The sequence below is a fragment of the Rhipicephalus sanguineus genome, chromosome 1, assembly GCF_013339695.2.
Source record: "Rhipicephalus sanguineus isolate Rsan-2018 chromosome 1, BIME_Rsan_1.4, whole genome shotgun sequence".
Lineage (NCBI taxonomy): Eukaryota > Metazoa > Arthropoda > Arachnida > Ixodida > Ixodidae > Rhipicephalus > Rhipicephalus sanguineus.
In genome coordinates this window covers 338,920,281-338,943,445 of record NC_051176.1, presented here as the reverse complement: position 1 = coordinate 338,943,445, position 23,165 = coordinate 338,920,281, and the positions used below count along the sequence as shown (strand labels likewise).

The window sequence follows — 23,165 nt, the reverse complement described above, 5'->3', positions numbered from 1 at the left end:
CTCCATTATGCTAATTTCTCTAATATTTCTTGATATGATTGGTTCGCCTTATCTTTCTCGATTTTGGAGCAGTGTATAAGGTCTACAAGTAATCATCGGCGTTTCAATATATACGAGGATTGAGAACAAACGCACTGAAAGAGATCTCAAGAACCGCTGCTCATTCCGTGCGTAGCTCAGTTGTGGACTGTAGAAGTGCTATTGTGGCTACGGTTATCCATAGGTCGCTGGTTCGAATCCGGCTCGACGGATTTTTTAAATGCGAAGCATTTCTTAGCGAACTTCTGCGACTTTGAGCGTATCTATCTATCTATCTATCTATCTATCTATCTATCTATCTATCTATCTATCTATCTATCTATCTATCTATCTATCTATCTATCTATCTATCTATCTATCTATCTATCTATCTATCTATCTATCTATCTAGCCGCCTACGACTTTGTGCTCTCCTGGTCGCTGGGTTAATCGAATGTACACAAAAGTTGGTATGCCGTAACATGACATTATGACGAACGTAAATGACAATTCATAACATGAAAATCATGACACGCATGTCATACACAGCATGATTTACATGCCATGCTCATGGTGCGCTGGCGGCCGTTTCGCTAGCTTGATATGCACCAAAATTGGTATCTTGCGACGCGACTGTGTGACGAACATAAATAACACGAGTTAACACGAAAATCATGACACGCATGTCAAGTACAGCATGACTTACGTGCCACGCTCATGGTGCGCTGGCGGCCGTTTCGCTGGCTTGATCTACCCCGAAATTGGTATTGCGTGACGTGACTGTGTGACGAACATAAATAAGACACGAGATAACATGAAAATCATGACACGCATGTCATGTACAGCATGACTTACGTGCCACGTTCATGGGGCGCTGGCGGCCGTTGCGCTGGCTTTTTCTACTCCGACACTGGTATTGCGCAACGTGACTGTGTGACGAACATAAATAACACGCGTTAACACGAAAATCATGACACGCATGTTATGTACAGCATGACTTACATGCCACGCTCACGGGGCGCTGGCGGCCGTTTCGCTAGCTCGATCTACCCCGAAATTGGTAATGCGCGACATGACTGTGTGACGAACATAAATAACACGAGTTAACACGAAAATCATGACACGCATGTCATGTACAGCATGACACGTGCTAGGCTCATGGTGCGTTGGCGGTCGTTTCGCTAGCTTGATCTATCCCGAAGTTGGTACTGCGCGACGTTACTGTGTGACGAACATAAATAATTGGAGTTAACATGAAAACCATGACACGCATTTTGCTAAACGACATACAAGATGATGTATGCAGCTCTTTGCTGGCTGCTTCGCATTACATCGATTCCCACAATGCGTGGGATCTGCCGGCTTTTTTTTCCTTGGTATCCTAACTTCGCAAATATCTCTTGCTTTGATTAATCACACTTATCTTTCTCCGTTTTGGATTAGTGTATAACGTCTACAAGTATATCTGGGCGTTTTTTTATGTTGGAGTACCGCGAATAAACGCACTGAAAGAGAGCTCGTAAAGCACCGCTCCTCGATCCGTCGATAGCTCAGTTGGTAGAGCGGTGGACTGTAGAAGTGCCATTGTGGCAACGGTTATCCGTAGGTAGCTGGTTCGTATCCGGCTCGACGGATTTTTTTTCCCTTAATATCCTAACTTCGCCAATATTTCTTGGTATGATTGATCACACTTATCTTTCTCCGTTTTGGATTAGTGTATAACGTCTACAAGTATACCTCGGCGTATTTTTATGTTGGAGTACCGCGAATAAACGCACTGAAAGAGAGCTCGTAAAGCACCGCTCCTCGATCCGTCGATAGCTCAGTTGGTAGAGCGGTGGACTGTAGAAGTGCTATTGTGGCAACGGTTATCCATAGGTCGCTGGTTCGAATCCGGCTCGACGGATTTTTTTTTCCTTGGTATCCTAACTTCGCTAATATTTCTTGGTATGATCGATCACACTTATCTTTCTCCGTTTTGGATAAGTGTATGACTCAGCAGAACCACTTTTTTCGAATTGCGCGAAAATGGGATTTTGATGAGGTCCTTCGAAATAACTATTGTAGCTGTGAGTCTCAAAATTTTTCTTGGCATACTACAAGTAATGTGTGTCTACCAAATTCTAATCTTGCAATTTTCTTGCCCATATTTCACGAAAGAAAATCGCAAATGCGGCAGATTGCTCAATAGTGCTCTTGTTTCAGATTTTTTTGCTTCGCGTCTATAATACACATAATTTCCAAATTTTCCCAGAATGTTTCCACACATTTGTTTAACAAATGTGTTAAATGTGATTGCCGAGAATGATGTCAAAAACAAACAAAAAATTCATAAGTGAAGGCATGTCTCTAAAAATGGAATACTTTGAAATGCTATTAAGAAAAAAAGCCATCTTCGATTTTCTTTAAATTCCCCAGAATTAAAGCGCAGTGCGTGCTCTATTATAATCTGTAAAAACATCTAGCATTATTTTTGTGAGATCGTAGTTACAAAGCCGCCAACGCGTCAAAAGTGACGTTCACGAGCAACCACTTAAATAAGCGAGCATGTAGCTATAGTTGCCATTGTCATGATTTTTAGGTGTTATGTATATTCTCTCGTGCTCACGAAACATCAAGCTGACAGAAATAAAGATGAAGAGTTGCTTTAGAGTGCAAATTTGTACATATGCGTGTTTGTACTCGTCGTAGTATTGTGCCTGGCGAAAGAAATTATCATGGAAAGTTCGACTAGATGCACTGTGGGGTCGGGTTTTCGCATGCAACAGTTTATTCAGCCCCAATGCTCACAGGACGCGAGAGGGGCATTGAAGGAAGACTGTGTCCGCGCAGAAAGTGTCCTGGAGACGGCGCCCATGATTTCCGCCTTCTAGCGCCTGGTGTAGGACGTCCGGAAATGACGTTTCCCCTTCACCGCCATCTTCAGAAGAGAAATTTCTGTTGAGTAAATGACTATGTTGGCTCCTGAGCAGCATTTCATCAGGAACAATATTTTTGAGAGACACAGACGCATATTTACATTTTACGCCGATCTGTTTGAAGAGGCTGATGCAGTTTCCAAGACGGAGAGTTTCTTCTGGCGTAAAGCTCACGATCAAGGCATTATCCAAATCTTTTATACTCCGAAAGTTCCGCTTATAGCTAATCTTTATTCTTGTGCTTGTTCAGATAGCCCTAAACGCTTGCTTTGAGCTGTGCTACTGAGCCATGAATCTCAGGGGAGTGCAAGTGGCGCATGAATACTCACATAGGCTGCTCAGTAGAGGACTGCCTGGCAGTCGACGACACGACTGACGGACGTGATAGCTGTTGCGCTGTAGCGATTTCAACCTTTCTGAAGTGTACTGAGATGTTTATTTTTATTTATTTATTTTTTATCCTTTTTTGTATTTTTCAGCGTGCTGGGCCTGCAAAAGCACAGCCTGTACAGCCGCACTTTCTAGGCTGTAAATATGTCCCCTCGTGTTCGCGAAACGACAAATTAAAATACAACGACAATAAAAAGCATTTCTTAGCGAACCAACGGCACGTTCACCCGCTTATATCTATCTATCTATCTATCTATCTATCTATCTATCTATCTATCTATCTATCTATCTATCTATCTATCTATCTATCTATCTATCTATCTACGTCTTGGCGCTCTCGTGATCGTCTCTTCAACTTGTGCCTTGATCGGTCTGGAAGTCGTAGGAGACATTTAAACGGCACCATTACAGGCAGTTTTATTATCTTACAATTGTTTAGTTAAAGGATCAAATGGAAAGGCAGTTTCTTTTTATGCGGTAATTTGCATTGTGTAGGTTATGAGCAAAGCCATACCGATAGGCAGCAGAACTCTGCAAGATAACCAGATCGAGCAAGGTGGCTTTTCCGTAGAACTTAAACTCGGAGCGCCCTTGTAGAGTTGACACCATGGGCAGTCACACGTACAGATATGAAAACTTTCGCACACGTTAGTGCCTTTTCTCGTCATTACGAGTTCGGGGCAGCTCTTCGGTCCCCCATCGTAGAGCATATGGCGCTCCAAATTGTCAAAAAGAAGAAAGAAAACAAACTTTTTTTCGTCAACGGTACGTCTCCCATAGTCAACGAAATAGTAGTACAGTGAGCTTCAAAAGAGTACTCTTCACTATGTCCATTGTGCGACCACGCTATCGCCAGAAAGCTGTGGAAGAAAAGTGGGAACATAAGTTACGTCATCTTGGAGGGCGTGTACTCACATGGTAGTTCGGAAAGCGGGCGTTCGAATACCGAGCGTTGGCAGGTGATTGACTATGCTCCATCTCACAAGCTGTTGTCAGCACTGTGGAAGGTACGGCCGCCCTCAGCCTATCATAATAGAACGCACTACACAATTTTGTGCCTATGTGCCCGTCGCCCCCGTGAATTTGGAAGGGGGCTTCATCTGTGCGGAGAAATGTGTACTATAGTGTTTAGCTTTTTTTGTTGGCGCTTGGTGTCTTTTTTACCTCTTGTTTGTGTATGAACGGGCGAACATTCGACCCAAAGGACTATCTCCTTATCGCCACCTGTTCCCATTGGTGTTCTTTTTTATTAATGTTTCTGCTACGCCGATAAACAAATATTGAGCTCAGTGTGGTCATTGCCCAAGCTAGCTAGGTCGAATAGAGGCCGGGGCAGCCGTATGTAGGTGGAGGCTGAATGAATGAATCAATAGATCAATCGGCAAATCAGTTAATCAAAAAGTTTATTTTCCATCATATTAGTTCGGTCTTCGGTGCTTCTTATTCTCATTTCCGCTACTCGCATGGTGCAGTTCTGAATGATCCCGACTTGTACGCACACGTCTAATGAGTCCTGTTAGCCCTTTATAGAAGTTCACGTTTCATTGTATTCATCAGAACTTGTATCAACACTTTTTTTTTGTTCACCAGGATGATTACAGTAACGGAACCATGTCGACAACGTCGCCGTGTCACAATAATCAGATCTTCCTGATTGAGAATGTGCTCCACATAGCTCTTCCGCTTCTCAGAAGTCTGTTACATGTTGTCTGAGGCTTCACGTCTTGGAGCTTAAACATGTTTTTTGGCGTCGCCAAGAAAGCCCTTGACGTCGCCCCGTCGACAGTCCGCGGATCGAGGTCCTTCGCGCGCAGATTCGATAGTGTCGCCGGTGTCGCCAATCCACATCCGACTATGCGTGTGGTCGGCGTTGCCCCCTTTTGGTCGTCGTTGGCGAAACAAAAATTTGGCCTGCCCTGGCGTCGCAACTGCGCTATTTGGCGCGGGTACCGGCGGCGACACTGCGCAATGTGCGTTGTTAGAATGAAATCGCTGCTTTTCTCCTCATTTATTTCGAAAAAACGCTTCTTCATATCTGGATTGCTGCTAGCTAGTTTTCTTAATTCGGGTTGATAGCAACATTCAACCCTATGGGTGCCTGCGGGGGCATGAACATTTCTTTGTTAGGGCGGGAACATCGTAAAATCGGGTGTCGTTAGATAGACTTTTAAGCGAAATGCTGAGAAGACTCGAGAGGTACTCGAGCCAAAGAGGCAATCGTCGTTGTAAGGCGCTGGTTAAAATCCTGCTCGACGGATATCTTAACGGCGGATTTGTTTAAGCTGGCCGTAAAAAGTATGGCATCCGCAGAAACCACAGGTGAGTAGGCGCCACAGGAATTGGGCAAGCCCCACTGCCGCGTACAGCAGGTGCGAGCGTTAAACGAAAATTGTGCTCGGCGAAGGGGAGCACGTGAATCACGTAAAAGAGAGAGAGAGAGAGAAAGAAAGAGAATGAAAGAACGAGAAAATAAAGAGAGAGAAAAAGAATTAGAGAAAAGGAGAAAGAAAGAAAGCGACAGAAAAAAAGAGAAAAATAGAGAGAAATAAAGGGAATAAACACATAAAAAGATAAAAAGACAGAGAACGACAGATGAAGAGAAAGAGAAAGAAAGGAACAGACACGAAAAAGAGATATAAAAACGCAGCGCAAGACAGAACGAAACAAATAAATGAAGCGAAATAAAGAAAAAGAGAGAAAGAAAGGGAAGAAAGGTAAATAAAGTTGGAAGAGCGAGGCTGAGAAAGAAATAGATAGAGGGAGAAAGGAAGAAATAGAAAGAAAGAAATGGAAACCAACAGGAAAAAAAAAGCAGGTACAAAAACAGAGAGAAAGAGAAAGAAAGAGAAAAATGAAGAGGAACAAGAGGCCATCCAGCTACGCTCTTCCTTCAGGCTACGTGCTAGAGCGCGTTCCGAGGGACCTTAGTAAAGTTTTTCCCATCCATCCATCCACCAGCCACAGCATCAACAAAAGGGCATATAATGCATTACAGACGCGTAGGGCGTACTTCGCTTCTCCGCAGAATGATGAATAGTGGGTACTTCCGTACTTCGCCAAATTATGATGATTTATGGTGTGGTGGGTACCTTGAAACTGTACTTGTAGTAGACCCCCCGAGAGAGTTTACAACGGGCTCTAGAAAGGCCGCTCCTCCATCTTACGCTGTGTCTGCTGCGTGCTCCGCGCAAGCCAGAAGTTTTTTAACATTCTAGTATACGTTACCTTAGGATCTATGGCCTTAGATGGGATGCGAGTGGCGTACACAGGGTGCACTACAAGGATTGTGAAAAACAAGAAGTTAGCGAGAATATTCAAGTCTTATCGAGCGTAAAATAAGGATGTCGTGCGTCGGCATTGCTTTTTGCTGTCTACTTAGAGTCTCTTTTGTAAAAATGTGCTTGGAAATGATCGAGTGCCTTGATGACCGCGGAGGTCAAAGTGCTAAGTTACGCGAATGTCGCTGCTGTGTTCTGCCACAGGCAAGAGAGTGTTATTGTATTATTAAGCGATGCGAAGTCCTTCTGCGAGTGTACATATGGGGAAGTACTATTGGAGTAAGCCTGTAGGAACATAAACTGGCACAGAAATACGGCACAGAAACTGGCGCAGCACGCCCTCAATATAGGAAAACATTATGTGGAAGGTCACACCTAACAAGTACCCAGGTGCATCGTTCCAGTACAACAGGGAGCAACATAATATTGGAGACAAGAAATGGAACAGCTAAGCGTCAAGACTGAAAATTGAAGCGGGCGAGATTTTTTCATTTTTACGCGGCCAACAGCCAGCAACAGATTTCTTATTTCGCGTGTGTGGTAAGCTCTACGAGTGCTATTTATGTCACGCGTTGCTGTGCAGTAGCTGCACAGAGTGTTGGCAGTGATTGTCTTGGCTTCGGCATGGGAGAGGGCAAGTCACACAAATGTGTTCCTTCTTACGCAGAGTGCGGCTAGGTCTTATGCATCTGTCTCTTAGGCACATAGTGGCCTGTTTTGTCTTTTTACGAGATCACAGTGATTGTTTCTTGATAATGGTGATAGATGCGCGATTGTCAAATCTTCTGCCTGAATTCATTGTTTCCAGAGTGAAGGGGGGTACGAGACGCCCTATAGGGTGTCTGGTTCTCCATTTCAACGCTTGAGAGCTGTACGACGGCAGTGCCGAAGTGGTCCAGCACATGGCCTTTTTCATATTAGCGGCGAAGCTCCTTAGGGTGTGGGTCGTTCCCTCCTCTATAGTAGTATTGTGTGTGTGTGTGCGTGTGTGTGTGTGTGTGTGTGTGTGGATTTCGCGGGAGCTCCTAGGTGACCATCGAGGCTATGACAATTTATAACTCCCATTTTAAATTTCCTGTTAGTTACTGTGGCATTGTTACAGAGGAGCTGAAGATCAGTGCATTGTTTGTTTAATTAAGACCTTTTATAGTGTAGCATCAGCTGCTTCAGTCATGAGATTAATTAAAACCATCGTCACGATGTATGCATACATTGTTTCATTTATAACTGCAGTGGCTATCCTTCTCTGGTGGTGTCAATAGTATTGGGATGTCATCTCGTCTAGCTTTAGAAGTAAATTCATATTACAAGCAAATAAAATAGAATGCGTAGCAAGAATGTACAAAATAAAATTGCAGCTCCAGTGATATTTGGAGGTCAGTGGATCTCGATGAAATTTGCTAAGTACATTCCCCTACACACTTCCGTCAGTTATTATGTGAAACAGCAGGTTTGAAAGATGCACAAAGTCTTTGACCATGAATTCTATTCATTACCTCACACCCCCCACTCGGCTTCTCACGATTATTGGCTGCATTGTGTATGACTCGCACACATGTACTTGCAAAACTAGAATGAATACCCGGCTATAGAGGAGGCAAATTCATGGAATGCGACGTACGCGAGATACTGTTTGGTGCTACACGCTGCTGTCAGTAGTATTTGTTTTGTGTGCATGGCGAGGTGACGAATGGCAAGTGTTGCATGTTTGGCTGCATGTACTTCAGCCATACGTGCAGTTTGGGCTGATGTCGATTGCATTGAGCTGTGGTACGGCCTAGCACAACCAGCGAGCTCGACCACAAGTGTAAACCGAATAATACAGCTTCTATTGTTCGTGATAAGACAGTAGGCATACAAACACGGACAGAAGAGAGATGTCGGGACAACACAAGCGCCTGCTGACTATTTTTCATCATGAATCTCTACCAACTGGCTCAGCTTTCTGACATTCTAAGCTCTATAATTTATTGCTCAGTTTCGAGCGTATGGATTTAGAGTCTGAAATTATAACGCAGCAATGCACAAAAGCTTCCGCGGCATTGTATTAGCCGCTAACCCACGCCTGCGGATTTAAAAGATCCATGAGGGTGGCCCATACATAGAGCCTCCCATGTCCGAGCGAGGCAGTCGGTCACGTGAAGATGTGACAGGCAGCTGATATACCAAGACGCAAATAGCCAGGGATTTCTGCGAGAAGGCCAAGCAATAAAGTTACGAGGAGACGATCGGTGTCATCTGTCGTATGGGCCATGAAATAACGCAATCAATTTGCGTAGTGTTCCTTTGGGAGAATGTACAGCGACTATAAACCATCATCGCTTCTAGCACCACCTGGTTTGACGAGCGCTTTGGAATGACGTGTCCATTCGTCAACAAAGAAAACTAGACGTGACTACGTCGCTTGGATGTTTTAACGCGATGGCATGCCCGGAATGAAAAATTAGAATGAAATCTCCGCTTTTCTCCTCGTTTATTACGGTAAACGATTTGTTAAATCTTGATTGGTGATAGCTAGTTTTCTTAGTTCGGATTTATGGCAACATTCAACTATGGACCTATGGACCAACTATGGATCACAGACCCTGGCGCCGCCCAGGGTCTGTGATCATGTGTCCTTTTGTATTATTTTGCCATTTTAGTGTGTGTGTGTGTGTGTGTGTGTGTGTGTGTGTGTGTGTGTGTGTGTGTGTGTGTGTGTGTGTGTGTGTGTGTGTGTGTGCGTGCGTGCGTGCGTGCGTGCGTGCGTGCGTGCGTGCGTGTGAACTTTGCAAGAGCTATTTGATGACTATAACTCTCATTTAAAAACCCTGGGTGCCGCCATAATCCTCTCTGGACTGTGCTAAATAGTCGTGACCCCCCAATACTGCACTGCCGAGGCTGTGACGACAGCTTTTGTGCTCCAGTTCTCCAGCGCAGGATGGCGGCGTATGGAAAATTTTGTCAGATCGGGAACTTTGTAAAATCGGGTGCCGTTAGATAAATGCGGAGAAGATTCGAGGAGTACTTGAGCCAAAGCGGCATTCTTCTTAAGAGGTCGCCGCAGACAAGCGGCCAGCTCCAAACCCATGAAATTTCTTTTAATAAAGTTGTATCCTCCTCTTTGTAGAGCGCTGGTTCGAATCCGGCTTGACGGAGTTTTTTTTCCTCCATTATGCTAATTTCTCTAATATTTCTTGATATGATTGGTTCGCCTTATCTTTCTCGATTTTGGAGCAGTGTATAAGGTCTACAAGTAATCATCGGCGTTTCAGTATACACGAGGATTGAGAACAAACGCACTGAAAGAGATCTTAAGAACCGCTGCTCATTCCGTCCGTAGCTCAGTTGTGGACTGTAGAAGTGCTATTGTGGCTACGGTTATCCATAGGTCGCTGGTTCGAATCCGGCTCGACGGATTTTTTAAATGCGAAGCATTTCTTAGCGAACTTCTGCGACTTTGAGCGTATCTATCTATCTATCTATCTATCTATCTATCTATCTATCTATCTATCTATCTATCTATCTATCTATCTATCTATCTATCTATCTATCTATCTATCTATCTATCTATCTATCTATCTATCTATCTATCGAGCCGCCTACGACTTTGTGCTCTCCTGGTCGCTTGGTTAATCGAATGTACACAAAAGTTGGTATGCCGTAACATGACTGTATGACGAACGTAAATGACAATTCATAACATGAAAATCATGACACGCATGTCATGTACAGCATGATTTACATGCCACGCTCATGGTGCGCTGGCGGCCGTTTCGCTAGCTTGATATGCACCAAAATTGGTATCTTGCGACGCGACTGTGTGACGAGCGTAAATAACACGAGTTAACATGAAAATCATGACACACATGTCATGTAAAGCATGACTTAGGTGCCACGTTCATAGGGCGCTGGCGGCCGTTTCGCTGGCTTGATCTGCCCCGAAATTGTCATTGCGTGACGTGACTGTGTGACGAACATAAATAACACACGAGATAACATGCAAGTCATGACACGCATGTCATGTACAGCATGATTTACATGCCACGCTCATGGTGCGCTGGCGGCCATTTCGCTAGCTTGATATACACCAAAATTGGTATCTTGCGACGTGACTGTGTGACGAGCATAAATAACACGAGTTAACATGAAAATCATGACACGCATGTCATGTACAGCATGACTTACGTGCCACTTTCATGGGGCGCTGGCAGCCGTTTCGCTAACTTGATCTACCCCGAAATTGTCATTGCGTGACGTGACTGTGTGACGAACATAAGTAACACACGAGATAACATGAAAATCATGACACGCATGTCATGTACAGCATGACTTACGTGCCACGTTCATGGGGCGCTGGCGGCCGTTGCGCTAGCTTGATCTACTCCGAAATTGGTATTCCGCGACGTGACTGTGTGACGAACATAAATAACACGAGTTAACACGAAAATCGTGACACGCATGTCATGTACAGCATGACTTACATGCCACGCTCATGGGGCGCTGGCGGCCGTTTCGCTAGCTTGATCTACCCCGAAGTTGGTATTGCGCGTCATGACTGTGTGACGAACATAAAAACACGAGTTAACATGAAAATCATGACACGCTTGTCATGTTCAGCAAGACTTACGTTCCACGCTCATGGGGCGCTGGCGGTCGTTTCGCTAGCTTGATCCACCCCGAAATTGGTAATGCGCGACATGACTGTGTGACGAACATAAATAACACGAGTTAACACGAAAATCATGACACGCATGTCGTGTACAGCATGACACGTGCTAGGCTCATGGTGCGTTGGCGGCCGTTTCGCTAGCTTGATCTATCCCGAAGTTGGTACTGCGCGACGTTACTGTGTGACGAACATAAATAATAGGAGTTAACATGAAAACTATGACACGCATTTTGGTAAACGACATACAAGACGATGTATGCAGCTCTTTGCTGGCTGCTTCGCATTACATCGATTCCCACAATGCGTGGGATCTGCCGGCTTTTTTTTTTCCTTGGTATCCTAACTTCGCTAATATTTCTTGGTATGATTGATCACACTTATCTTTCTCCTCGATGGAGGCGAAAATGTTTGAGGCCCGTGTACTTAGCTTTAGGTGCACGTTAAAGAACCCCAGGTGGTCGAAATTTCCGGAGCCCTCCACTACGGCGTCTCTCATAATCATATCGTGGTTTTGGGACGTTAAACCCCGCACATTATTATTATTATATCTTTCTCCGTTTTGCATTAGTGTATAACGTCTACAAGTATACCTCGGCGTTTTTTTATGTTGGAGTACCGCGAATAAACGCACAGAAAGAGAGCTCGTAAAGCACCGCTCCTCGATCCGTCGATAGCTCAGTTGGTAGAGCGGTGGACTGTAGAAGTGCTATTGTGGCAACGGTTATCCATAGGTGGCTGGTTCGAATCCGGCTCGACGGATTTCTTTTTCGTTAATATCCTAACTTCGCTAATATTTCTTGGTATGATTGATCACACTTATCTTTCTGCGTTTTGGATTAGTGTATGACTCAGCAGAACCGCTTTTTTCGAATTGCGCGAAAATGGGATTTTGATTTTGAAGCTCAGTTGATTCCACTTCCGGCCGCGATAGCGAGCGGACACATTTGGAATGGGCTCTGTCGGAGCGGTATCAGCGGCCGTTTCTGGCCGCGGAAACAGGGTGTCTGCTGCCTCGGATAACGAGTATCGCGTTGTTTTGCCTAGTCTGCCATCAGGAAGTTTAGTTTTGAATACGGTTTTCATGCATGGGGATGTGAGGGCCCGGCCCTATCGTGTAGAAGACTTCAGGGATACGCTGAGTGATTTGAAATTGCTCCCCGAGGTTTCGTCCTTGGGGGCGTATCAAATGAATCACGTATGGGCAGTCACGTTCAAGAGTGCGGAAGGCGCGAAGAGGCTGCTCGAAAAAGCCGACGTGAAAGTGAAGGGCCAGCGTTGCGTCCTCATTGACCCGTCGAAGAAGGAACTGCGGTTGAAGTTGCACTGGCTCCTGCCTACCGTTCCCGACGACGACGTACGGGCGGCCTTGCTGAACTACGGAAGAGTGACGGATATAGTCAAGGAACGCTGGAAGGTTAGCGGCGTGTCTGACAAGGCCTCAACGACACGTACCGTGACAATGAACCTGAAGGCAGGAGTTAAGCCAGAGGATATACCCCATCAGATAAGGATTGCTGGTGAGCTTGCCCTTGTGGTAGTGCCGGGAAGGGCACCACTATGCCTTCGCTGTCAGTGCACCGGGCACATTCGCCGGGACTGTAAGGTGCCGCGCTGCACGCTGTGTCGTCGCTTTGGCCACACCGAGACAGAACGCGTGCGTACCTACGCCAGTGTCGCGGGGCCCGTGGGGAGTGACGACAACTCGGAGCTGCTAATGGATGAAGCCGATTCGGAAGCAGCAGCGAGTGCTGAGACAGAAAGCGCTACGACGGACAGTGCACCGGCTGAACAAATCTCAGGCGAGAAAGTTCGAGCGGGGCCGGCGAACTTCAACGGCGAAGGCGCACTACCGGTTACAGATGAAGCCTCAGAAGCAGCACTGGTCAGGGATGAGAAGAGCAAAGCGCCAGTGGCGGGTGGCAAGAAGGAAGCGGAGGAGGCAATGGACATTTCTAAGGAAGGCGCCGCGACTAATAAGCGACCACACGAAGGCGTCGAGGGAGAGGGTTCTTCTACGGACCTGATCAGCGCCGGAGAGCCACCACCAAAAGCAGCCCCCCAGCGTCGGGCAACGTTGCGGCCAAGACCGACCATCCCACAAGACCGGAGGCTGACGGCGTCGACACCATCGACGCCGCCACCACCGCCACCGGTTACATAGCAGTAAGCTTAGGAAACCCCGTTCTAGGTATCGGGCAAGGTAAATGTAAATGGTAGCGAAGCTTCCATAGAAGCCCATACGTTCAGAAAATGGCTGCTCATCAGCTGCTCATGGGGCTTGGCGCCATCTGTGTGAGGAGGGAACACTTCCGGCGGAACAAAAAATAAAGCGGATGTGACGCAATATCCGGTAAAAAAGTGACGTCATTTTGTTGGCACTAGCGCGAAATTTGACCTCAAAATATTTTTCCTAGGCCCCTGATCACTAAGGACTCGCGCTACAGCGAGCCGGCAAGCCCTTGGCGAATGCGCTTGAAGCCAACGCTAGCTAAACTAGTATCGACCCGTGAATAAACAGCCGTGTTTAAGTGTACCGTCGTGGAATTCGCCTTGGTTTTACCAGGAAACTTTATTCTCTGAGCTTTTATTCTGCGTTCGTGTGATCTTCCACAGCGTGAATAACGTAGGCAGCAGCGTACATCTCATATTTGCAGCGTTGCTTATTTGCTTCGCACATGCGCAGGGGACTTAAAGAGCGCATTGCATGCGTGCTTCAGTTCTAACGAGAAGAAATGACGCCTGGTCACACCAAAATAATGATATTTCAGTTTTATTCAATGGTCACAATAAAGCAATTTAACACACCCTACACAATGAGCAACAAATGTCATAAGTACAAAAGGTGCGTACACTACGTGCACTATGTTTTGCCTTTTGTTCCGATAAATTAACCTTACGTGTAACGTATCAAGACATGCGAATTGTAGCGATCGTAGCGCGACAGATAACTTAGCGATCTGCTCACCGATAACCGGAAATATAGTAGGCACCGCATGTTCACGAAGGAAACCGGGCAGCAGGAATACTGATCCATGAAAATCCAGCAAGCACACTACTCCGAACCGTTGCCCCGGTGTCTTATCTAGAAGAGAGGGCTCGCCAGGCGTACGCGTGTTGCTATTGCATCCTTGGAACACCACATCGTTTCCGCTAGTACCGAGGAAAGCGTTCGGCGTGAAATGTTAGCCGCCTCGTGCCGTTGTCCGTTGAACACCGTAGCCAACACGTTCACCAATGATGAAACGCACATCGCAACTTCGCGCACACAAAAATCAAATTCTCACCAAATAATTGACAGAACGCATGCAAGTGCGAAACACCAGAACACCTGAGGGGGCGTGTCGCCGCAGACGAACTTTACGCGCGCCTTTCCGAACACTACAAGGACTGCGTCGCAGAGCAATGGCATGTGTCATTCTTTAGAGGGCGCTAATAAGAAGATTTTTGATAATGCATATACATTTTCATGAATTCTTTGTACACTGGATCTAAATAAATGTTATTCTGAAATAAATCTCGGTATATTATTTTGTTGTTGAATGAAATTAGGTTTTTTGTTATTAGTGTTTGTTCCCACCACACCTAGTCGCCCTTCAATCGCTACTCCCATAACTCCCCATGCTGATGTCGCTGACAATAGGATCTGAACCGCTTTTCGCCCGAAGCTTCGCGACCTATTTGGATAGACCTTGTATCGGGCCCCACGGTAATCTGTCGTCAAGGGTAAGCCCCATACTCTGGGTCTCTATTATACTATATTATTGCAATGGCACTGCCTGACAAACCCTGGCGCTTCGCCACGATCAATGTTAGAGGGCTTGCATCTAGGAGAAGGCAATTGCAGTTGTATAGACTAACGATGGAACAAGATTTAGATATCATTGCCGTACAAGAAACGAAAATTGAAGGTGACGTCGAGACCAAGAGTATGGTGCTTCCTTTCACGTCAAGGTACTACGCGGCTGTTAGTCACGCCGTTGGGAGATCCGCGGGGTGTGTCCTTTTTGTGCGCCAACACCCAGGCCTTGAAGTGAAGGCTGTGAGGTCAGACTCGGCAGGACGCATGGTCGTCTGTGACATTGTTTTTGGTTCAGCAGACTGGCGAGTGATGTGCCTTTATGCTCCTAACGCACTCGATGAAAGAAGACAGTTCTTCGAGAGTATTAGAAACTATTGCAATATTGAAGGGAATCTGGTGCTTATGGGAGACTTTAATTGTGTACTGGCAGCACGCGATAAATCGAGTGGTACAGCATATAGAGACGCCAGCACGGCTGAGCTTCGCAAAATAATTGATGAATATGGGCTCGAGGACGTGGCGGAATGCTTGGATAGCGGCCGAAATGTGCGCTTCACGCATTTTCAAGCATCCAGCCACGCCCAGCTTGACAGAGTGTACGTTCCGGGCGAATTGATAACGCTTGCGCAAGAGTACCGAGTGCAGTCTGTTTCATTTAGTGACCACTGCCTAGTCTCGTTTGATATTAAAAGCAAAGCGGAAAGTAAAAATAAGTTCGCATGGGAATTGTGGAAGCTCAATGCAAAGATTTTAGACGATGAGGTTTTCTGCGAAAAAGTGTTCGCCTCGCTTGAAGAGATTAAGAACCGAGCAGACACAACAGTAGGCGAACAATGGGAAACTTTCAAACAAAAAACGAAAATGAAGGCACTGGAACGATCCAGCGCTATAAAGCACGAGAAGAATAAATACGAGGCAGACCTGCGGAAAAGCTTGCAAATGCTTACATATGAAGAAAGCCTAGCTCCTGGGACGTTCAGGGACGATATCTGTGCGCTCAAGCAGAAGCTTGAGCAGACGGATATCGAACGCTATCGCGGGGCGTTGATCCGAGCTAGAGTAGATGCAATGATAACAGGTGAGGCACCAACTAAAAGAGCCCTCGCAAAGGAAAGGAAGTGGGCCCGCAGGAACGTAATTTACGAAGTAGAACAAGACGGTGTTATCTTGAATGAACAGACAGACATCGAACACGTGTTCACGATGTACTACAAACAGTTGTTTGCCTGTAGCCCGGTTGACGCGGAAAGTTTCAAGACAGAATTCATGCCTTCAATGCCAAAGATTGATAACAGTTCAAAAGAGACTTTAGAGCGCCCGATTACGGCCGAGGAAATAGCGGTGGCTATTGATGACTTGAAACCGGGGAAATCTCCTGGGCCCGATGGGCTAGGAGCTGATTTTTACAAGGCGTTCAAGTACGAAGTAGCCCCTATACTAGCTAATGTTTTAGAAGATGCATATGAACGTAAGCGATTACCGCCTTCATTCCTGTCCACGCACACAGTTCTGATCCCAAAAACAGACGATCGTGACACGTTAAGGCAGGTAACGGCATATCGCCCTATCAGCTTAGCGAATGTCGACTACAAGGTATACATGAAAGTTTTGGCGAAAAGACTACAAGCGGTTATTAAGGATATAGTTGGACCGCACCAGACGTGCGGTATAAAGGACCGGTCCATTTTCACTAACATTCACACGGCGAGAAGCATACTGGAGTGCTGTGACGTATTAGGCAAACAAGTCGCAATGCTCCAGCTCGATTTAGAGAAAGCGTTCGATCGCGTACCGCACGAAATACTGTTTGCGATTCTGGAATATATAAACGTGGAATCCGTTATCACGGAGGGAGTCGCAATGGCGTACAGGGGCTGCACGACGAGGCTAATAATCAACAAGTCCGTGGGAGAGCTTATCGAAGTGCAGCGGTCGGTGCGACAGGGTTGCCCCCTCTCACCGCTACTTTTCGCTTTATATATCGAGCCCTTGTGCCTCAGTGTAATAAGAGCTAGTTGTATAAATGGCTTTAAAATACAGCACGTTGGGGTAAAACTACTCGCATACGCGGATGACATAGCAGTGTTTTGCGGGGACCACGCCAGTGTCACGAATACCGTGGAAATTGTGAAGCGTTTTTGTGCTACTAGCGGCAGCGCTGTTAACTGGGGCAAGAGCCTCGGAATCTGGCATGGAGCTTGGCCAGTGACACCCAACACGTTTGCCAACATGCAATGGGTTTCCACACCCACGAGATACCTAGGCGTCCCTTTAGAGTTTTGTCGCGACAGTGAACCCTACTGGCAGAACCAAGTTTTGGAAATGCGCGCAAGGGCGGAGAAGACAAAAGGGTCAGAATTGTCTATGTTTGCCCGCAGCACTGTGTGCAATGTCTTTTTTGTTACGAAATTATGGTATGTGCTAAGCGTTTTGCACTGCTCTCGCACTAACGTACAGAAGTTGCACAGAATTCTGGCTGTTTTTGTTTGGGGGTCGGTTTGGGAGAGGACAAGCCGTACCAACCTGTTCCGACGTGTACGTGATGGAGGCCTCAGCCTGTCGCATTTATTCCTGAGGCAAGTAGTGAACCGGTTCTGTTTCCTACGTGATGTGAAGGACCCCTTTTTACGTACTGTAAGCTTAGACTAAGTAAACTTGTGCCTGATTTTGTTGTATCCACCGAATTTATAGCAGGAGGGGTTTTCGGTTTCCTGAAGGAAGTTGTGGCGGCTTATAAATTCTTGCGTGCTCGATTTTCTTGTGAATATTTGTCAGAAGTGAAACGAAGGAAGTTGTACAAGGACCTCGTCGATGTACTTCTTCCTGTGCCTCTGTATCGCGCCATGTATAGTGCCAATCCAGGAAGCGATGTTCTGAAGCGTGTAAAACGAATGTATGTTGCTCCAGGAGCCAAGTCCTTTTTCTTCAGGTTGCACACCGGGACACTAGACGTTAAAACATGGATAAAGGAAAAGGGAATGTATGTACCTTGGGGTGTGCGCTGCTTTATGTGTAGAAAGCCTGAGACCATTGAGCATGTCTTTTTAGAATGCTGGGAAGGCGTGTTCTTTTGGGACATACTGCAAAGAACGCTGAAAAAAGACTTTCCCCTAGACCCGCGAGGAATCCGTTTCCTATCTGTGGAAAATGAAGACGGCGTCCCATTTGACGCAGTTATGCTCATGGGATTGCACTGCATATGGAAGGCCTGCATGGCCGCACGTCATGTCGATGTAGATGCAAGGTCGGCACAGGAGTATTTCCGTGAATCAGTGGGCAGGTTCCTGGAAGCACACAAATCTTCGGAGCCGGTACCTGAATGGGTATCGAGGACCGAGCCACTCATGTATATGAAACGATTTTAGCCACCACATGTCAGCCATAGTTTGGGTGATCGTTTTATCCATGCCCACTTTACGCACTTATGTAATATGTATTCTTACGTTTGACCTCTGATTGTGTTTGTGTTCCGATGTGTATGTCAAAGCAGGCAATAAAGAAGAAAAAAGTCGATAGCTCAGTTGGTAGAGCGGTGGACTGTAGAAGTGCTATTGTGGCAACGGTTATCCATAGGTCGCTGGTTCGAATCCGGCCCGACGGATTTCTTTTTCCTTAATATCCTAACTTCGCTAATATTTCTTGGTATGATTGATCACACTTATCTTTCTCCGTTTTGGATTAGTGTATAACGTCTACAAGTATACCTCGGCGTTTTTTTATGTTGGAGTACCGCGAATAAACGCACTGAAAGAGAGCTCGTAAAGCACCGCTCCTCGATCCGTCGATAGCTCAGTTGGTGGAGCGGTGTACTGTAGAAGTGCTATTGTGGCAACGGTTATCCATAGGTCGCTGGTTCGAATCCGGCTCGACGGATTTTTTTTTCCTTGGTATCCTAACTTCGCTAATATTTCTTGGTATGATCGATCACACTTATCTTTCTCCGTTTTGGATTAGTGTATGACTCAGCAGAACCGCTTTTTTCGAATTGCGCGAAAATGGGATTTTGATGAGGTCCTTCAAAATACCTATTGTAGCTGTGAGTCTAGATTTTTTTTTTGGCATACTACAAGTAATGTGTCTCTACCAAATTCTAATCTTGCGATTCCCATATTTCACGAAAGAAAATCGCAAATGCGGCACATTGCTCAATAGTGCTCTTGTTTCAGTTTTTTTTTGCTTCGCGTCTATAATACACATAATTTCCAAATTTTCCCAGAATGTTTCCACACATTGGTTTAACAAATGTGAAAAATGTGATTGCCGAGAATGATGTCAAAAACAAACGAAAAATTCATAAGTGAGGGCATGTCTCTAAAAATGGAATACTTTGAAATGCTATAAGAAAAAAAGCCGTCTTCGATTTTCTTTAAATTCCCCAGAATTAAAGCGCAGTGCGTGCTCTATTATAATCTGTAAAAACAGGTTGCATTATTTTTGTGAGGTCGTAGTTACAAAGCCGCCAACGCGTCAAAAGTGACGTTCACGCGCAACCACTTAAATGAGCGAGCATGTAGCTGTAGTTGCCATTGTCATGATTTTTAGGTGTTATGTATATTCTCTCGTGCTCACGAAACATCAAACTGACAGAAAAAAAGATGAAGAGTTGCTTTAAAGTGCAAATTTGTACATATGCGTGTTTGTACTCGTCGTAGTATTGTCCCTGGCGACAGAAATTATCATGGAAAGTTCGACTAGATGCACTGTGGGGTCGGGTTTTCGCATGCAACAGTTTATTCAGCCCCAATGCTCACAGGACGCGAGAGAGGCATTGAAGGAAGACTGGGTCCGCGCAGAAAGTGTCCTGGAGACGGCACCCAGAATCTCCGCCTTCTAGCGCCTGGTGTAGGACGTCCGGAAATGACGTTTCCCCTTCACCGCCATCTTCAGAAGAGAAATTTCTGTTGAGTAAATGACTATGTTTAGCTCCTGAGCAGCATTTGATCAGGAACAATATTTTTGAGAGACACAGACGCATATTTACATTTTACGCCGATCTGTTTGAAGAGGCTGATGCAGTTTCCAAGACGGAGAGTTTCTTCTGGCGTAAAGCTCACGATCAAGGCATTATCCAAATCTTTTATACTCCGAAAGTTCCGCTTATAGCTAATCTTTATTCTTGTGCTTGTTCAGATAGCCCTAAACGCTTGCTTTGAGCTGTGCAACTTAGCCATGAATCTCAGGGGAGTGCAAGAAGCGCAGAATACTCACATAGGCTGCTCAGTAGAGGACTGCCTGGCAGTCGACGACACGACTGACGGACGTGATAGCTGACGCGCTGTAGCGATTTCAACCTTTCTGAAGTGTACTGAGCTGTTTATTTTTATTTATTTACTCTTTTGTCTTTTTTTTGCATTTTTCAGCGTGCTGGGGCTAAAAAAGCACAGCCAGTACAGCCGCACTTTCTAGGCTGTAAATAACGACAAATTAAAACACAACGACAATAAAAAGCATTTCTTAGCGAACCAACGGCACGTTCACCCGCTTCTATCTATCTATCTATCTATCTATCTATCTATCTATCTATCTATCTATCTATCTATCTATCTATCTATCTATCTATCTATCTATCTATCTATCTATATATCTATCTATCTATCTATCTATCTACGTCTTGGCGCTCTCGTGATCGTCTCTTCAACTTGTGCCTTGATCGGTCTGGAAGTCGTAGGAGACATTTAAACGGCACCATTACAGGCATTTTTAATATCTTACAATCGTTTAGTTAAAGGATCAAAGGGAAAGGTAGTTTCTTTTTATCCGGTAATTTGCATTGTGTAGGTTATGAGCAAAGCCATACCGATAGGCAGCAGAACTATGCAAGATAACCAGGTCGAGCACGGCGGCTTTTCTGTAGAAGTTAAACTCGGCGCGCCCTTGCAGATTTGACATCATGGGCAGTCACACACACAGATATGCTTTCGCACACGTTAGTGCCTTTTCTCGTCATTATAAGAGTTCGGGGCAGCTCTCCGGTTCCCCATCGTAGAGCATATGTCGTTCTAAATTGTTAAAAAAGAAGAAAGAAAAACTTTTTTTCATCAACGGTACGTCTCCCATGCTAAACGAAATAGTACTACAGTGAGCTACAAAAGAGTACTCTACATTATCTCCATTGTGCGACCACGCTATCGCCAGAAGGCTGTGGAAGAAATGTGGAACATAAGTTACGTCATCTTCGAGGGCGTGTACTCACATAGTAGTTCGGGAAGCGGGCGCTCGAATACCGAGCGTCGGCAGGTGATTGACTATGCTCCATCTCACAAGCTGTTGTCAGCACTGTGAAAGGTACGGCCGCCCTCAGCCAATCATAATAGAACGCACTACACAATTTTGTTCCTATGTGCCCGTCGCCCCCATGAATTTGGAAGGGGGCTTCATCTGTGCGGAAAAATGTGTACTATAGTGTTTAGCTTTTTTTATTGGTGCTTGGTGTCTTTTTTACCTCTTGTTTGTGTATGAACGGGCGAACGTTCGATCCAAAGGACTATCTCCTTATCACCACCTGTTCCCATTGGTGTTCTTTTTTATTAATGTTTCTGCTACGCCGATAAACAAATATTGAGCTCAGTGTGGTCATTGCCCAAGCTAGCTAGGTCGAATAGAGGCCGGGGCAGCCGTATGGTGGTGGAGGCTGAATGAATGAATCAATAGATCAATCGGCAAATCCGTTAATCAAAAAGTTTATTTTCCATCATATTAGTTCGGTCTTCAGTGCTTCTTATTCTCATTTCCGCTACTCGCATGGTGCAGTTCTGAATGTTGCCGACTTGTACGCACACGTCTAATGAATCCTGTTAGCCCTTTATTCACGTTTCATTGTATTCATCAGAACTTGTATCAACAATCATTTTTTTTTTTGTTCTCCAGGATGATTACAGTAACGCAACCATGTCGACAACGTCACCGTGTCACAATAATCAGATCTTCCTGATTGAGAATGTGCTCCACATAGCTCTTCCGCTTCTCAGAAGTCTGTTACATGTTGTCTGAGGCTTCACGTCTTGGAGCTTAAACATGTTTTTTTGGCGTCGCCAAGAAAGCCCTTGACGTCGCCCTGTCGACAGTCCGCGGATCGAGGTCCTTCGCGCGCAGATTGGATAGTGTCGCCGGTGTCGCCACTCCACACCCGACTATGCGTGTGGTCGGCGTTGCCCCTTTTGGTCGTCGTTGGCGAAACAAAAATTTGGCCTGCCCTGGCGTCGCAACTGCGCTATTTGGCGCGGGTAGCGGCGGCGACACTGCGCAATGTGCGTTGTTAGAATGAAATCGCTGCTTTTCTCCTCATTTATTTCGAAAAAACGCTTCTTTATATCTGGATTGCTGCTAGCTAGTTTTCTTAATTCGGGTTGATAGCAACATTCAGCCCTATGGGTACCTGCGGGGGCATGAACATTTCTTTGTTAGATCGGGAACATCGTAAAATCGGGTGTCGTTAGATAGACTTTTAAGCGAAATGCTGAGAAGACTCGAGGGGTACTCGAGCCAAAGAGGCAATCGTCGTTGCAAGGCGCTGGTTAAAATCCTGCTCGACGGAATTCTTAACGGCGGATCTGTTTAAGCTGGCCGTAAAAACTGTGGCGTCCGCAGAAACCACAGGTGAGTAGGCGCCACAGGAATTGGGCAAGCCCCACTGCCGCGTACAGCAGGTGCGAGCGTTAAACGAAAATTGTGCTCGGCTAAGTGGAGCACGTGAATCACGTAAAAGAGAGAGAGAGAGAAAGAGAGAGAACGAAAGAAATAGAAAATAAAGAGAGAGAAAAAGAAATAGAGAAAAGGAGAGAGCAAGAAAGCGACAGAAAGAAGGAGAAAAATAGAGAGAAATAAAGGGAATAAACACATAAAAAGATAAAAAGACAGAGAACGACAGATGAAGAGAAAGAGAAAGAAAGGAACAGACACGAAAAAGAGATATAAAAACGCAGCGCAAGACAGAACGAAACAAATAAATGAAGCGAAATAAAGAAAAAGAGAGAAAGAAAGGGAAGAAAGGTAAATCAAGTTGGAAGAGCGAGGCTGAGAAAGAAATAGATAGAGGGAGAAAGGAAGAAATAGAAAGAAAGAAATGGAAACCAACAGGAAAAAAAAAGCAGGTACAAAAACAGAGAGAAAGA

The 23,165-nt window shown here is 45.5% G+C and overlaps 2 protein-coding genes and 5 non-coding genes across 7 annotated transcripts in view; all 7 read left to right on the top strand.

Moving 5' to 3' along the window:
* Positions 1-23,165, top strand: part of LOC119379596 (5-phosphohydroxy-L-lysine phospho-lyase) — a gene marked incomplete at its 3' end in the record, with an annotated part of 210,944 nt that overhangs the window by 79,658 nt on the left and 108,121 nt on the right.
* Trnay-gua (transfer RNA tyrosine (anticodon GUA)) lies at positions 1,558-1,652 on the top strand. The gene is made up of 2 exons: positions 1,558-1,594; positions 1,617-1,652. It is a non-coding gene; the product is annotated as a tRNA-Tyr (tRNA).
* Trnay-gua (transfer RNA tyrosine (anticodon GUA)) lies at positions 1,830-1,924 on the top strand. Its single transcript has 2 exons — positions 1,830-1,866; positions 1,889-1,924. It is a non-coding gene; the product is annotated as a tRNA-Tyr (tRNA).
* Trnay-gua (transfer RNA tyrosine (anticodon GUA)) lies at positions 11,920-12,014 on the top strand. The gene is made up of 2 exons: positions 11,920-11,956; positions 11,979-12,014. It is a non-coding gene; the product is annotated as a tRNA-Tyr (tRNA).
* On the top strand, positions 12,205-13,416 carry LOC119384338 (uncharacterized). Its single transcript, XM_037652467.2, has one exon. The coding sequence runs from the start codon at positions 12,205-12,207 to the stop codon at positions 13,414-13,416; it is 1,212 nt and encodes a 403-aa protein (XP_037508395.2).
* Positions 18,563-18,653, top strand: Trnay-gua (transfer RNA tyrosine (anticodon GUA)). Its single transcript has 2 exons — positions 18,563-18,597; positions 18,620-18,653. It is a non-coding gene; the product is annotated as a tRNA-Tyr (tRNA).
* On the top strand, positions 18,833-18,927 carry Trnay-gua (transfer RNA tyrosine (anticodon GUA)). The gene is made up of 2 exons: positions 18,833-18,869; positions 18,892-18,927. It is a non-coding gene; the product is annotated as a tRNA-Tyr (tRNA).